Genomic DNA, 17931 nt, shown 5'->3' on the forward strand with positions numbered 1-17931 from the left:
CACGCGCTGGGAAATTGTCGGGATCATTAACGTGTCGGTTGACTCGCGGCGGACCGCGCTGGACAGAAAAAACCGTTGCGGCGACTCTGACGCGGTTCCATGAACACCGGGGAATCGCGGGATCCGTGTAGGGAAGGTCGACGCAATCGATTGCACGCGACCAGTCCGCTCGGAATTCTAACTCCGATCGTTTTCTTCGTTTTTTATCGTCGAGAGGCACAATGCGTCCAGAGACTGTCGCCGAGATCTCGAGGACGCGCGCAATTCTCGATCGCGCGATCTACGAGCGAACGCACGTTGCATGCCGTCGCGAAGATATCATTGCGAGAGTCTCTGGCTTCCAGCGCGGATCTTATCGATCGTGTAAAACGGAGGTGAGTCTGAATCCAGCGGAATTGAATTGGTCCTTTGGAAATTCCTTTAATAAACGTATCTTAAGAATTACCGCATTAGCTTTTCGCTCAATGGGATTTGTCCGCAGAGTTGCAAAAGCATTTAAGAAATGTGAGTACTCTTGGACTACCGGTACAGCCGGTGCAGGTAAACAGCTGCAACACCATTTGCACGAGTCGCACAACGCAAATCAAGTGTCCAATAGGAAAATTTGTATTTCATAGTGATTCCCAGGAAATACACTTTTCGTATTGTATATACGTAAGATGCGTTGAAGAACTCGCCGAAAAAGAAGAAAAAAAATGGTTGCAACTATTTATCGGATAATAATGCGTATCTCACTGGCACTCATATTGCGATTCGAAGATTAATACCACGTAACACGTGCACGTATAATCTGTTTAAAAAGGAAGAAAAACTGGTAAAATATTAATACAGAGTATAAGCATCGGCTGATTTATATTCCGCCAAGCGTATTAATTTATGGCCGACGTAATGTGCGTGACGAAAATCCGAAAATTATATGTGCGTGAACCAAACAATACGAAAGGAGCACTGCGAAGGACCTTTGAACGTTTAACGTAAAACTAAATTAGACTTAAATCAGGACGAAAATTTCGACTCAGGTAGTGTCAGATCCGAAGGGATATTGAAACCCAATTCAACACCAAACATACCGGAAATATAATATAAATATTATCATATGCTGTCTTTGCGCGCGAGATGCGTCGCAGAACTAACCTGAAGTGCGTCCAAAGCTCCTATAGGGGTGTTCGGGTGATGAGGTAGAACCAAGCCGCGTTCGCCGATCGCCTGCAGGGTGTAGCTCGATGCCGTCAATTTGTGCGCCGTCGCGATCTGCACGAGGAGATCCATCATCGGCGTGCTGCGGACAAGCGAGGGTTAACGATTTCTCTTAATTCGCATCACCGAACGTGCGCATCAACGAACGTGCGACGCACCTGTCTGTCCTCGCGTACAGGTTTCTGACCGCGAGGTAACGCCTTGGGTGAGAAAAATAAAATTCCCGCGTAAATTATACACAAACTTTATTATCGCCTCCTCCTTCGCCGGCAATCAAGCCAGCGAAATGCGCGTGAAATTACACGCTCTTCCATGTTTTACCCGCATTCCTCTCTCTCTCTCTCTCTCTCTCTTTCTCTCGAAATATAGATAGTTATCTATCTTCCGCGCGCTTATCGCCTGCCACACGCCAAAATGATATCGCCATCGTAAAATAATTTACTTTACGACACTCGTGGGGGACTGGAATTCGCGCGAAAAATTTATGCTTCACTGAACGTCACGAGTTCATCGGGACGTGCGAAGAAACATAAAATCGAGATCCGTTCCTGCGGCCGTTCGTAGGAAAATCTGCGACCTTGTTTTGAATTTTTGTTCTCGAAAAGTTGCGCGAGACGAACGGTAATCGACCGGAGAGAGAGAGAGAGAGAGCGTTGTAATTAATTATGACGGATACGATCGTGCGGTGCGAAGCTAATGTATTCTCGGAGCCAGCTTCGATGTTTGGACGGGCACGGAGCCGCGGGCGAATTCGCTAGAATAGTGATCTATGTGGGCAAACACGTGTTTCCCATCATAGAAATGCTATTTAGCGGATGACATCGTTAAGTTTTATCAGCGCTCGCGATTTAGGAGTGCTCGATTGAATAGATGGCGAAGCCATCGATCACCGTGATTCATTTGAAGTGCTCCGACGATCCAGACTTGTACAGCCGCATTGAGAGAAGTTACAATTATTTTCGGCTTTTGATTTTAATCACGAAAATAATAATTGCAATATGCGGGTAGGGTCGTTAAAAAAAAAATATATATATATATATATTTAAATATTTTTCTCTCATTGTATATTATTGGTATTCGAGCGATGGCACGTTTGTCTTTACGTTATTACAAGACAAATCCCCATATCGGGGAAGATGTTGTCCGCGTAAAAAATCAGGGCGCAACGCCTATATTCAGTATATGCGATTAGTACGAGCACATTTCAAAAAAAGTTCTCATCGCGCGAGATTAACCGTTTTCCGGATGAGATGTTATCTAGATCGGCCTCCGAAAGGGTACATTAAATCGTCCTGAACGCATTTTGAGGCAAGATTTCCGTTAGGCTCGAAACGATCGAGTGCTCGAGCGGCGGCGAATAATCCTGAGCAGGCCTGTCGTCACAATTTAAATTTCAACCGGCGAATTAACCTGGCGCGCGCGAAAGAGAGAAGAGTAGAAGAGGGAGTCGCGACGACAGAATGACGCCGTGGGGAGATAAGGAGGCAGCAATCATTTGGTTACACGGCACACAAACCCGATTCCGACGCGGTATTCACTCGCGGATCCGCGATAGCTTTTTGATTAATGAACTCGCGTAATAAGCAACAAGGATTATTTGCGTAGCCGATCGCGAGACGCGGCAATTTGGAACTCCGGCTTGTAACTCGGACACTTGTGCTGTCGCGACTCGCCGATCTCGTTAACAATGATTCACGACTTATTACGACTAATTACGCTGCGATTTAACGTTGAGTAATAATCGTGACATTCCAATGTCTGTTTATTAATTTCATTACGATGCGTGATGTTGTGACATGTATGACACGGAGAAAGGCACGATGTTGTATCAATAGAATCTCCAACAGGTAATTGGAATGAATTCTCGTGAATTCGCAGCAATAAATTAGCACTGGAAATAGCATTGGAAAAGAAATCAATACTCGAGTATATCGTGTATAGTTACGGTATTACAGTTATAAATATCGAGTATTTCCCTATCAGTGTGTATAACACTGAGCAATATATTATAAATATTGCATTACGTAACATATATATTTATAACACAGTTATAAATATCGAGTATTTCCCTATCAGTGTGTATAATACTGAGCAATATATTATAAATATTGCATTACGTAACATATATCGTTAATATTATTTTGATGTGGCGCATCATATGTTACATAACATATATTATTACGTTACGTAAGAGCGATTTTTTCATGATTACGCGGCGCTCTTACAGAATCCAGAGATCGGCCTATGACGGGCCAAATGAAGCGCGGCCAGAGAGATGAAGGAAAGGAAGGGGAGCGCCTTTACTTCGGGCGAACGAGCCTGTAGGCTAATTGCAATTTTGAAACTGGAGCTGAATGTTAATTACGCATTCGGCGGCTCAGCTCGACGAGCAATTTGACGTGCGTCACGGTGGAGTAGCACGAAGATTACCGGTATTGTGGTCGGAGGACGGCCGCGTTCATGAAGACAGAAACTAATCCATCTAATCCGACCGTTAGGATAATTTGTCGAGTCGTCGATTAGACGACCCCCCCGGTCAAACGACTCCGTCGCCGTAACGACCCCCCCCCCCCCATCAGACAACCGTTTGGCAATCGACTCCGCATTTCGGACCCGACAAACCGGTCAAATAAAATACAAACGCGTTTCGTCTGACATTTTGTGAGTCAGAAGTAATTGCCGGGACTATTCTACTCGCATTTGTCTCGAGTCGCGCGATTAAAGTGGAATTAAACTTTCGAAAGTAATCCCGGGATACAATGCTGCTAATTGTTGCGGTGATGAGCGCGCAACGAATATGCAATGATCGATTTCGACCGGCCGCGTGTACCCGGCACGAACCGTTTTAATAAATGTTCTAACGGTTCGAGATTCCTTAGATCGACCTTAAATGCAAAGGTCGACGAAGATTTAAGTGATAAAAAATTCGATACTACACAGTAAAAAAAATCGTGTTAAATTTAATACATTTAACGTGTCTCATGACGATCCACTCAAATTCTTGCGTTAATTTGACACAAGGATATGTTAAAAATAGAGCAAAAACTTTTTTCAAGGACCGATCTTAACACAGGTACAAAATGTATTTCACTGTGTATATATTAATATTGATAATTTGTGTAGGTTTTTAAATAAGATTTGATTGTTGGGATGTCGCGGACACATCGCAAGAATTTAGATCACACGAGTTACAGAGGACAATCGATTCTGTTACGCTCGGACACGTACCTTCGTAACACTGTGACCCTCTGTGTGTGAACATGATGGTCAACAGGCAGCTGGACCAGAAGCTCCATACTTCCGGCCAGCATATCTGCCGGAGTGTCCTCGGTCACGGTAAGAACCATTCTGGATGGTCTCTCCTCTCTGCTCCTGAAATAGAAATTAATGTTTTCATTAGAATTAAACGTTATTTGACAAATAAAATTCGACTTTTCTTAATTTATATTTCGAAAAGGAAACAAAAGAAAAATTCCCCGAAGTTTTATGAGTTTTTGTAAAAATATACAAAAGCAAGGAAAAATAGCCTCGTCTATATGTTATATAAGGAGTCGATTAGTCGCGCGTAAACAACATTGTAATTGCAAAAATAAGACATGTTGAATGATCATGGGGATAAGGTAATAGTTTTATCGACGATGCATCATTGATGTTTAAATTGTCGATCATGCAATAGTTGTTATGTAGTGATCATTTGTAGATAGAAAATATTGCAAGCGTCAAGAAAAGATACTCCATGATTGCATCGTTTGCACGTTTCAATGATGCACGAGAGGTAAAATATGTGTATTGGCACACTTCGTGAAAAGTTCGAAGGTACGAACGTGACTATAATTACGTACGACTTCCGCCAACAAACAATGGGACTGACATGGGTCAGTTTTCACGTCTTCGTGTCACGTACGTAGTCAATGTCAACCGTTATCATGGTCTTATTAATATGAAAGAACTGTTTTCCTGTCACCTTCATTGTGTGACTTCCGAAACAATCAGATAAATCCTCATTAGGCGAGTAATTTAAATATGAATCTATATAAGTGTGCCGTTAAAAAAATTTTTTAAAGTAATAGCGTTTTTGATAGTAAATTTAAGAAACATATTAAAATGTATAATATCTGTCGTAATTTTCACAATATCAGTGTTGTTAGTTATAAGACAGATCATTCGCTTTCAAGATAAAGAGATTCACATTTATTTGTAATCTAGGTGTTCTTATAAATTCTTCGAGACAAATTCAATTTGTCAAGTGTATATTCTTTTATCCACATTTCGCGCGCAATGAAACGAAACCTGAAGTCTCGAAAGTACGCTTTTTTAATATTTCGAAACTTTGCTTCGTTACCGGTCCGTTTCCCGTCTGCAACGTCGCATGCAAAACTTTCGTTTTCTTCTGCAATCATTTTCTCTTTAACGTTCGTTAGGCTTCTTCATTTGCTCTTTAACGATTTTACGGTCCGTGGCTCGTAACGGATTACAATCAGTAATCGTCGTGTCGTACGCGCACAGATGAGGCGCGTACACGTACACGCATGGCGCCCCGTTAAAACAGCGCTTGTACGAGGAAGCGATTTGTTCGTTTAATTATTGTTATTAGGTTTTACTTAACTTTCGCCTATCGAAAAAGAAAGCGCGATCTCCTGCCGCGGTGATTATCTTCATTTGAAATTTCGTTATCTCGCTAGAAGTTTCGTGCGGGTATCTTTTTACTTTTGCTCGTGCCGTGCCGCGATGCTGTTTAACATTGGGGCCGTTCGTGTTTTATTTTCGCGCTCTCGATAACGGTAAATCGATCGAGAGGGTCTCGGGATTTTCCCGGAAGCTTTCCCGGGAGAAAACCGTAAATGGAATGAAGCGTGCAACAGACGCTTTATCGCGAGAATAATCGTGCATATCCAAATTACGTACACGTACGATTGCGCTTTAGGAATGGTGCCACCCGTTACATAATTCGGCGCGCATATTCATACACGGGCGAGCGGTGGCTCTCTCTTATGTAATCCCAAGAGTCTCCCGCGCGTATTTACAAATGGCAAGTGCACGTAAGGATCGGCAACGAGCGTCGTTAATTACACCCACCTTCTTCGCAAACCGACGCAAACTGCTCTCGCGTGTACAGAGTGTTCCGGAAAGAACCCGCACCCGCTCCATCATCTCATGGAATGTGAATTGAATTATACCTCGTTTGAAATTAATAAATGTTTCGACCGTCCTAAAAATATGTGCTTTAATCATATTTTTTTTATATAAAAAGTAAATCTTTAAAAACGTATATTGCATATTCAAATTAAACAGCACGAAATTAAATATTTAATTTCCCTTCTCTCGTATACGTTTCTGTTGAGATATTAAAATACAAGATCACGTGAGAGAATTTCAGGTCACGGCTAAGAACGCTCTAATGGGTTGAAAAAATAGCTCGTTAAAAAAGGAAATTCGCTCGTCTAAGAATACATTGCAAACGACTAGCGAGTGACGCGGCACGTTTTAACACAGATTAATTCATGCGGATATTGTGGATGAGTAGCTTTCTCCCGTTGTTTCGAGTCGTGTACGTCGATTCGTTCGTACGAAGGACAACGTAATCGCTGTAGTACGTCGGAACGGACGAACGGACGATCGTCGTTACATAAACTTGCCATCTACGAGGAACAATGAAAAACTCTTATACAGCACTCAAGCCTCGATAATGCCATCCCGATAATTCAACACATTATCACCGTATCGCCGCTATTCTGTCCTACCGATACCGCCGGTAAAACTGACTTCGAAGCGAATCAAAAACAAACCTATCGCACGTTTAATTTCCAACAAAATAATCCGTTAATTACCACCTTCCGATACTGTCGAGGGAAATTGCGTTCTCAGATTAAATTTCTCGGAAAAAATACGTATCAACAGAGTCGCCATTATTCTATATGTCTGAAAAGAAACCTTAAAAATAGGATAGATAATATTATCGAGCAAAAATTAAATGTAACGGAAATAATAGGGAAGAGAGAAAGATAGATAGATAGATAGATAGATAGATAGATAGATAGAGAGAGAGAGAGAGAGAGAGAGAAAGAAGCAAGTAAAGAGTGAGACAAAATAAAGACATTCCCAGGTAGAAAACGAAACTGTGCAAAAATGTTAAATCGCGACGAACAAGTCCGCGGCGGCGTCCTCGGAACGTGGAGTTTCCTGCGAGTGAGATAATCGGCGCTCTATTTATTCCCCGACGCGCTCTATAAAGACCTCGGGTAGGACGTAAAACCAATAATTGCATTAATTGGCACTTCCCGGTTCTGCGTCCACGTCCGTCGCTTCTTCTCGACTGTCTGATAAGAAAAGGGGAAGGGGGGAGAAAGAAACTACGACGACGACGGCGAGAGGAAGGCGAGGCAGGCAGGTGGCCGTGCGCTAAAGTAAACGCGCGAGTTTCTTGCTCGGTTAGCCGCAAGCTCAAGGTTGCACACCGCGTGGAGGAAATCCGCCAGTCGCCCGCGAGACTATCTTCGCTTATTTACCCTCCCGTATCGGCCCGAGGGAGTTGACTTAATGGCGATCTTAATGAACCGATAGACTAGAACGAGCGCTCGCGCCGTTTATTTTCCCGAGGAAAACACGCTCGCGTCGGGGATTCTCGCTCTTTGAGAAATCGCACGGGTTTTTTTCTTCGTGAGAAACCGAACCTGCATGGGTTCTCTTGTAATACAGTCTCTCTCGAGAGCGGAGAGAAAAATTCCGACTTTCGGATAATTGAAAAATAAACGTCGAGGAGAAAATTAATATCTAGAAAACCGAGGAATTTCTTCGAAAAAAAAAAGCGAAGAAATATTTTAAACAAAGATTGAGAGCATGAAATATTGTCTTAAAGCTACAAGTCAGCCATTTTGCTAAGTCTCGAAGGAAGAATCATCTTTATAAAATTATTATTAATACATTATGTACCGGAAACGTTGATTCGCTTCTGTAGGAAAATGAAGCACAGAGTATTTGTGAATTTTGTTTCATATCTCTTCATAAGTAATAACATTTTAATGAATATCATGCTAGAAAAGGTTACTAATAAATTCATTGATTGTATGTCTGAAATTTGAACGAAATATTATAATGAAATATCCGGCATTGCGTTAGGAGCCTCTTTCTCGTCTGAACATTGTGAGCATCTGCTGAGAAAGGTGATTCAAAAGCGCTCGCGATTATCGGAGAATGCTTGGTCGCGAGCTGCATCCGACGGGAGAGAAGCGGAAAGAGGTGCTTCTCGTCGTCCGAGATTTCACGCGCGACCCGGCGAAGCAACGAACCCAAACGCAATAACAGGCGACGTAACAGCGAGCCGCACCTTCGCCCGGAGACGATAGCGCGCCGACTACGCAGAGGATATAATCGGTAATCGCGGCATCCCTCTCGACTCGTCAATTACCTTCCCTCGCCCGTGTGGATAGACCGCGAAAAACGGCCGTTACACTTGCGAGGCGCGGAGGCAGGAGGAGCTCGAAGAAACGATTTCGACGAAGGATGAGAGCAGAAAAGGAGGGTTATCGATGACCAGCACAATCTATCGCTGTAAAACACGCTCGACTGGAGCACTGAGCACCGAGTTTGCCGTTCGTAAAGTTTCCGTACCGGGTGTTCGAGAGAAACTCCCGAGACTCGGTGACAGTTCTTTCTTGAGGTCAGAAAATTCGGACTCGATTTTTCCCGAATCTAAGTCTTCTCTATATTTCTTAGAATATTTATATAATTTTATCTTTTTTTAGAATATCTTTTCGAATCGTTCCTTTCAGTATTTATCTAATTTAATTTTATCTTTTTTACCGATTTTCGCTCACCGTGGACGTAATACGCGTACAAGATCATAAAGAGAGAAATTCACGGGACGCATTAATCTCGATAAATAATTGGCGCCAGCGGGGGGATTTTTTCCATTTTCTTATTTTTTGCCTTAACGAGACGAGATCGAGGGTGAGAGGTGTAAAATCCTAAGTGCATCGTAAACCCATCGCGGGCGCGCGTATATGGCGGGAATAAAATTTCGGGGGACGTATCGTAAACGCATCCGCGGAAATGTATATGATGCATACGCCGATAAAACGCTTTATAACGTTTGCGAGTCGAAGATGTGGGGCGTATTATTGCCGTTAATCATGCTTGAAAACAAACGCTTGAAAACACAGCTTCCCCAAGCCGCGCTTGCTTTATCTAGGCTTTAAGAGCGCCTGTTCACGTTTAACGACGGAGTGGAGTAAACCAACATACCGTGACGCAAAGGCTGCTGTGTGAAAACAAAAAAAAAAAATATGCTAATCACGCGGAGACTCGGATCCTGAACGCGGCAGCGTCAGTTAGAGGACGATCTTTCCTCCACGGCGAAAGCGTGTAACCGTGAAGGCCTCTTTTTACGGCGGGCAATACCGATAATGGCGATATTATGAACTCCTTCGAAGCGTCGGATATTTTAATTATGTTTCTTTCTTTTTTTCCCAACGACGCCCATTTGCCGCGGATTGAAGGATAACACCATTAATTTATACGCTGGAAATTTCATCCGTCCAGTCACCTTCCTCCACGCGCACACATATCACGGCCATCTCTTTCCCCGATACTGTCATCCTTCTCCAGTTTGCATGGCGAATTAGTTTCTCAAAAACTCGTCGCGAACTCGCGAGTTCGCTCGAGGCGGCAACGGCGGCGGACGGGGGAATTCGCCGAAGTTCTTGCGAGCGGATTAAACGCGCGGTGTAAAGTCTACGTAAAGTCGACGCGAGAGAGAGAGAGAGAGAATGAATATATTTCAACGCGAGCGAGCGATGGAACTCTACGGAGTAAAGGTAAAGATCGCGCCGTCGTAAAGGTTTTTTGCCAAAAGTCAGAAGGACAGCCGCGACAATATTGGCGAAATTTTTATGCGAGATCGCGAGACGTGAATATTACGTTCGACAGCGCCGAGGAATGTAACGAGACAGCTCGGGAACTTTGAGAATGCGAAACCTGTTTTAATTTACACTTATCCGCCGACCATCGCGGACGAGCGGGACGACATTGGGCCGGCGATGAAACCTGCATCGGCAAACTGTCCGTCACACACGCGACTGAGATCTCCTCCTCGGAAGAAGTCGCGAGTTTCCCCGAGTCGAAATTTCAGTCTCGCTTCAAGTCTAATTTAGTCCTACATTAAGCCTCCCCAAAGGTCTTCCATCGTGCTCCTTTGCTACAAATAGGGACGTATTTCCGTTTTCTTCCCCTTGAAGACTCAATGTAAGAACTTAAAATTTCCACTCGGGTTATCTCAAGCTTTTGCACACGTTATCACCGAAATATTCTACGAACTTTCGCCCCGAGTTGTTTATCCCCCTCCCCCCGACATACCCCGGAAACAACGCGTTCAAAATATCCCGGACCCGCGCTGTTAATTAAAATGAAAAACAGGTCGTGAGCATAAATCGCCGAAAACGTACGGCGCAGAAACGCGAGTCCCGCCGCCGAAATCCCCCCCCCAACATCCCCGACTTTCGCGACTTTCGGCCAGCGAGAGCGCGATTTGTCCCGAAATTGCGAATTTCCTCTCCTCCGTAAAAATCGGAGATATCTCCCGTAGCTCATCGGAGTGTCCCCCGCGGGAAAAGAGAGAAAAGAGTCGGCGGCTGAGCCGGAGCGCGACAGTAAAAGAGCTTGGGCAAACTGGTTTACGCGACGTTGCGCGTCCGATGCGCCCAGGGCTTAAATAATTACGCGCGCATTCGCTCGTAATTATTCCCCCTCATTATTCGTCCCGTTATGCCGTAAAAACCGCGAGATGACCGTGACTAACTTTGCGTGACAGTCTGGCTCGCGGTGAGACGGGTCTCGTTTCTTCTCGGTCAGCGCGCCGAATTAAAAGGAGTGACGACGACGGCGACTGTTTTGTGCAAAATTCGATCCCGCGGCTGCGGAGGCGAGCGATACACGTGAACGCGTTCGAGCCGCACAGAGAAAACAATTCCGTTAGTGTGACTGAATTTTCCGTTGTCCGGGGACCGGATGGAAGCTCTGTTGTATAAAAAAAGACAGTAAGAAATTTTGTGTTAAGAGCAACCCACCGAAATGTGTTACTTTAATACGGGGATTGTGTTAAAAAGTGCACAAAATATGTAGTGAAAAGTATACAAATATAATTTAACTAATTAATTTGCGTAACAAGCTTCACAGGTTGCAGGAACTAAACCGTTTTTTTCCGTGCAATAAAATTGCGATTAACGATGGATCTCTTTTGCTTGCAACGCGTTGACTTCCACGAGGAGTCATCGATAATCGGCGCTACGACAATGTCGTCACGTCTCATTAACACGTTGACCGCCGCATTAATTACGTTGATCGAACAGACACTTAACTGATGATTGAATTACCGAAGATACGGCAAATGTGTGTAATTTCAGACGCGCATACATATATATATATATATATATATATCTCTCTCTCTCATATCTCGTTTCTCGTTGACTCTCTATTGGTCGTACAAACGATTTTTCAAACGCAAAATTAATTATACTTTATACACGTCTCAATGATACCATGCGGTAATATCACAGTGTCGGCCGCTGGTTACCAGTCGCGGCATTCAGCGTGTGAATTTGCGCGCGAGACAACTAATTGTACGTAACAAATTAGATACGTATGATCAATGGCGTGCCGATGCGAAACGAGCCAACAGAAATTACAGGTAATTCACAACAGATGATTCATTAAGTATCGTGAGTCATAATGCATCGATATGTATCGCGCGAGTTGCACTTATTTTACCGTATCTTTACTTCCGTTCGAACGTGATATCGAGCCTTGGAAGAATCAATAGGAATCGACGCGGTAGTAAACGTAATAACGCTTTTCGTATCCCGTTACAATTGCGAATATAGATTTCTTAATGGGGAAATTCTTTGTTCGCGCAAATGATTCCTCATAGATCATTGTAATGGCGCAAAATTCTCTCCGCTCCTTGGCGACTCGCGGACTCGCCCGAGAGAGAGAGAGCGCGGTCGATACGCTTCGCCAGGATCCCGCGAGCAGGTGCAAGCGGGGTTAACGGAAAGCGTCGGAATTTAGGAAGGTCGCACAGCCTGGAGCTGTAGAACACGCGCTCGCGTGTCCTTCTATCGCCTTCCTCTCGTTCCACTTGCGAGCGACAGGATGCGCTTTTCGTCGCGTTTCGCGGCGACGATGTGGTGAAAATATGAAGAGGCCCCGATGAAGAAGTTCAGGGCGCGCGCACACACACACACACACACACTTCCTTTCTCCGATCGTTCCCGAATTTTCCCGCGACGCAGTTAGGTTTCGCCAACTTTCTCGCGCCGCATCCGTTCTTACGCGCGTTCCACACGCGCCATCGCCGTTTTAATAGAAACTGGATCAAGCGCTTCCTCGCCTCGGTTGTTATTGTCCGCGAACGGCATTCACATTATTGTTACGATTCTCACGGGCTACAGCCGACTGTTTTCACGGCGATCCCGGACGGCGAGGAATCGTAATAAGCGCGCGAGCACGGCCGCTGTTCTTCCATGCAGAAACGCCGCGGTATATGCGTGTATATTTTAACGCGTTATCTTTCTCTAATTGAAAATTATTTATGGAATATGCAGGTTGAAACGATAATTATGATCCCCTTGAATATCCTAATAAATATGAAAGTGGGAGGGAAAGATTTACCCAACGGAACCCAACCTCTTAATAAAATATTTTCATTTTTTGAAGATATTCAACATGGTGATAGTTATCGTCTTAATGGAATAGTGATTATTTCCCAAAGCAGCGAGGTTGAAAATGAACGCTTCTCAAGCGTTCGAGCTGTCAAGATTCCTTAAGAAACGTATTATCTCAGGAAATGCGGTTGTCGCTGCTCTCTCGCGACAACCGCATTTTTCGAAAGCGGACTTGCTCCCGTCGCCGGCGATATTCTAGAACACGAATGTTTAATGTCGTACGGCTCGATCGCCGGTACGAACAAGTACGAGAGACTTTGCGGTCTCCAAATGGACCCCTAACGGCGCCAGGATCGTCGTGTTTTCCACGCGGAGAGCAACGTCGAATGTGGGCTAATGGTCGAAAGAAACAGCTTAAAGTGGGACTTCGGATTAGATCCACCGTTGAGAAACGACGAACACGGTGAGAAACTAGTTTCGCGATTTTACGACATTTTCGGTGCGCGATGTCCAAGAGAGAGGGAGAGAGAGAGAGAGAGAGAGAGAGATTAGTTCAGCATGTTATCCACTAGTTGCGAAAACCGCGCCAAGTACGGCAAAAGTGAAGTCGAGAAGGCGATTTTCTCCAAGTGATATCTTCACGAAGCTTATCGGTCTTTACTAAGTATCATGTGAGTCACAATATATTGTATATATATATATTAATATAAATGGCATATAAACTGCATGAATGCTCCGCAATCGCTTACGTTCCGACTATTCTTCGGCGATAACGACAGATAATGGATTGATAAAGATATCTGTGTTACCAACCAGCTGTTAAGAAAGCGATAAATGTGTCGATAATGTTGGTGCCAGTGGCGAGTGGTGAATTGAACGGCTTCCCGTGAAACGTCACGAAAGTAAAAAACGGAGAGTGAATGGGCTTACCCTATTGTGTATTCCGTGCTGTTTTATACCGCGTGCAAAAAGTGACCGTAGTAACGGTACTAAAAATTGGCTGTCGTGATATTTAACGCAAGATCGAAACCGGTAAAAATACGATCGATCCAAAAACGTGACACGAGTCCCCTTGTGAGGCACGTCTTTCTTCTGAGTCGAGATTTTCGTTTCACTTGATCCTTTCTAGCATCGAAAGACAACAGCCTGTGTACAGTGTTATTCTTCGAGATTCCTTATTTAAAGAGGTAGTACCAACATTTTCGGGCTCTATTGTCCGAATGAAGGTCACGTCTGTAAATCTCGAAAATGTTCAGGACCATCCATTCGAATTCACGAGAGAAAGAGAAAGAGAGAGAGAGAGACTCGCATCTCGACGTCGCTTACGTCGGCGCTGTAATTCCCCTCATCGTCGCGTCGTTTATCCCAGTTACGCGAATCAAGCGAGGCGCACTGACGGCGCGAAAATAGAGGAAACGATATTTATCGCATCGCAGGATACGATCCCTTCACCGAACAAGTTAATTTCCCCGAGCTCGCGAAATCAAGACGCAACTACCGTTGCGCGCGCGCAAACGGGCGTTCGCAACGCTGTATTGTGTGCGCTCTCATGTCTCGATCGGCCGCGATCAAGCATGGCGTATCGAATGCTTGTGAAATCGCGGGAAGGGGAGGGGCGAAAAAATCCGCAAACCCGTATTCTTCGTCGCGATCGTCGGAAATTTTCGTCCGGAAATTGCGCTTCCGACGACACGCCCCGTTTCCCTGCCGAGTCGACGGCGAACGTCGACGACGAGGAAATCGCGACAACGACGACGACGTGGGAGTCGATCGGCTCGAATCGCCGCGATTATACAATTCAGCCGATGTTATCCAACTTCGCGCTCCAATTTCGAATTCGCGAACCGCCGAGTGGCCGGCGGTAAATTTCCGTAATGGTACACTCGCGCGGCCCGATTCATCAGTATCGCCTCTCTTGCGACACACGGTGAGTGCACGCGACGCACGAGCAATAATGAAATGTCATTAATCATTCAACGAGAGTCAATGGTACTTGAGGATCCTCCTTTTGTCGGGGGAACGCTCCATTCAGCGTGTTACGGCGCGTGTTTTTGCATGGCGAACAAAGCGTCGTTCTCGACCTTTGCCGGTCGGACGGCATTTTCAACGTAATTTAGTAATAATTGCGCCGATTGAATCGCCACACCGCTGAAAACAAGTTTAACGTTTGCTGTTTTTTTCCTTCCTCTTCTTTCTTTTCCCTCGAGAAAATTCTCGTCACGCGTAAGACCGCTCCGCGTTCAATGAAATTCGCAATATATGCGAACCATTCGCGGTCCACGGAGTTTTTTCCCCACGTATATAATTGAGTAAGTCTCATGCGTTTAATTAAGTTTGTCGAACGAACGGGGGAAAAAATCGGAGAGAGAAAGAAAAAACGCACGTGAATTCCTCGCGATTACGTACACGCGCGGTACGTTGTTACGCGAGAGGCGCCGAGAAATGAGATGATATTTTCCCGGCGAAACTTTCAGCGTAAATATCGCGACACACGAGCGATTACACGATAGTCACTGAACTTTCTGCGTTGCCTAATTATCATTGCCCAATAAATATCCAACGTTAATGTCGCAGCGTATGTAACACACTGTGCTTTCCCCGCTACCAGCTTTTCTCCGAATGTTTGTATGTCAAATCGACTCGCCGTCGTAAGCGCGCGGCATCTTCCCTGGTCCGCCGTCTCGCTCTCGACAGTCGCGATAGATAGATATTAAAGTCGCGGTATGGAAGAACGTGGATTTATGTAACGAATAAAACGAGAAATAAACGAGGGGAGCCCCGAGTGGCAACGACGAGTCGCTGAACAAGCGAGAAAGCGCACGGATGAGATGAAACGCGAGGGGACGCGTCACTCTCATCTCCCGCTTCCGTTCGTTCGCGTGACCAAATAGGAGAGATGAGGAACAATTGGGACAATTGGGGCAATTTTGGCACGTTGTCTCCTGTAGTTTTCATTTTTTGAGAATTTCGCAACAACCAAAATTGAGACCGATTTGTCACTTTACTGAGGAAGTTAATGCAAAGTTTGAATGAACCATCTCAATAATTAAGAATGTAATTGGGTAAATTTTCAAGTTGAATATTTGTCCCAACTCTTCCCCGTACCAGAAAGAGATGGAACGAACGGTAGGGAAAATTGGAACCAAGTATAATAGTGGTAACTATATATAACTTCTATTTCTATATATGTCATATAGAGGCACATCAGTTGTGTTTCAATCGAAAGTGTACTACCAACTTTGTTAAATAGAAAATAACCTTGTCTCTAAGCTGTCCCCTGGCACCGACTCTCCTTTATCTCTCCTACATGTCGTGCTCTAATCGTGTCGATAAATGCATTTCGATAAACCGAAAAGTCCTTATTAAATCCGTAGATAACAGAGCGCGCGCGCGTATTATGCCTGAATTATTGCGCACCGGCGCGCGTAATGAATAATTAATAAAAATTTGAGAAGCCTCTTGGCAGAATCTCGGAGGAGATATGCGAGTGAAATCGCTAATGAGTTAGAAAACGAGACGGAGGAATAAATATTTGAAAAGGAGGATGCTACTATATACAAATTAATTAATTAATTAATTAAAAAAAAAATTATATATATATATATATGCATACATACGCACATACGTGCGCTCACATTTTGTTACTGCGACTTAATTATCATACCAGAGCGCTTTATACACGACTTTCAGAAAGTGCCCGATTCCGACGGCGCGAGAAACCACGGTGCTTCGCGACGGTTCAATTAAAAGCGCGCGCGATACATACGGTGGCCCAATAAGAAAGCGTGCAGGCGATCTCGACCGTCGTTTCGGCCGTCGTACCGTTACGAACGTCATTAAAAGGAAAGAAAGAGAGTGAAAGAGAAGGAGAGAGAGAGAGAGAGGGGGAGAGAGAGAGAGATACGAGGAAAAGAAAAATACAAGGTGCGTCGAAAAATCCGCCGGGCGAGAGGATTCGAGCGGAAACTCTCCATGCCGAGGGACACGACGAGAGAGAGAGAGAGAGAGAAAGGAGACTGCGAAAGTGCCAAGTCCAGCGAGGAGCATAGTGATCGCAACAGGTCGGGCAAGGTCTGTCCATAGTTATCCAATAAGGCGATTATCTCGCGTGTAGCCACGATAATCGTCTCGATGACGCGCCTTCTGAACGGATCAGTAGATTATTAAATACTCGTTCCCGCGGATTAAAGTGGAAACGAGCCACGAAGAGGCGGCGGGGCGAATCCTCAATAGAGCGTAATTTACCGTACACTTTCGTTTCGCTATATTTTCACGTGCGCGCGTAGTGATGTAACGCTGCGCGACGTGTGTCGAACAAGTGGATAAATATTAATAAGCCTGATTCGGGCGCGATTCGAGCCCGGCGGCGATTTAGAATCACGCACGGTCGATATCGGTGGATATTCGCCAAGGTATAACAGTGTACAAATCGTGCACGGTAAAAAAATGCTAGAAAGTAAGCTTGCGAAATAAAAACCGTGATTACTTCCTCTCAGCTTCTTAAATCGAGCAATATTTTCATCAATTTCAGTATATTTCAGTATGTATTTTCTATCTCCAATGGACCGTTTTATAACACCAATTTTTTTTGCCGTGCAATATGCCGCCGGTGTTAAATCGTCATCTAGTACTGTTCATTAAAAATCGATACTGAATCGACACCTCGCCAGCAGTGATTTCCCACTTGGGGAGCGGGCCGGTCGCGATTCCGCGGCGTGATTCGCGACGCCCGACTTCGATAATCGGCTTTTCCTCGCCGCTTTCGGACACGTTGACGCGATATCCACGCGCTATGTAGGGCGCGTGATTTCTAAAGTAGGGTGTGACATACAAAGAGATCGCGCGCGCAAGACCGATGTCCGAAAGACCGATACCAGATGGTGCGTAAATTGTTACTCGAAGCACGGAGGGGAGAGCTGCCGACCGGCCTGTCGAGTGTTGACGGTGCAACACGGTGATCAAATCGAAGCACACGCATTCTGCGCGAAGGTGAGAAAACAAATAAAAAATGATCGAGCAGGCATGGGAGGGGGGGGGGGAAGGGGGGACGATTACGAGGGGGAAAAAAGGAAACTGG

General features: G+C 44.9%; 1 protein-coding gene across 8 annotated transcripts in view; it reads right to left on the minus strand.

The window, feature by feature from the left end:
• LOC106749118 (cordon-bleu protein-like 1) overlaps window positions 1-17931 on the minus strand; it is an 87325-nt gene that overhangs the window by 20861 nt on the left and 48533 nt on the right. For all 8 annotated transcript variants that reach the window (XM_014628237.1, XM_014628235.1, XM_014628241.1 and 5 more), the window contains exons 2-3: window positions 4426-4569; window positions 1135-1279 (exon numbers count right to left, since the gene is read on the minus strand). In XM_014628237.1, coding sequence (XP_014483723.1) covers window positions 1135-1279; window positions 4426-4569 — 289 coding nt within the window. The remainder of the gene's footprint in view (window positions 1-1134; window positions 1280-4425; window positions 4570-17931) is intronic.

This window comes from Dinoponera quadriceps, unplaced genomic scaffold, assembly GCF_001313825.1.
Source record: "Dinoponera quadriceps isolate SergipeBrazil2010 unplaced genomic scaffold, ASM131382v1 scaffold3024, whole genome shotgun sequence".
Lineage (NCBI taxonomy): Eukaryota > Metazoa > Arthropoda > Insecta > Hymenoptera > Formicidae > Dinoponera > Dinoponera quadriceps.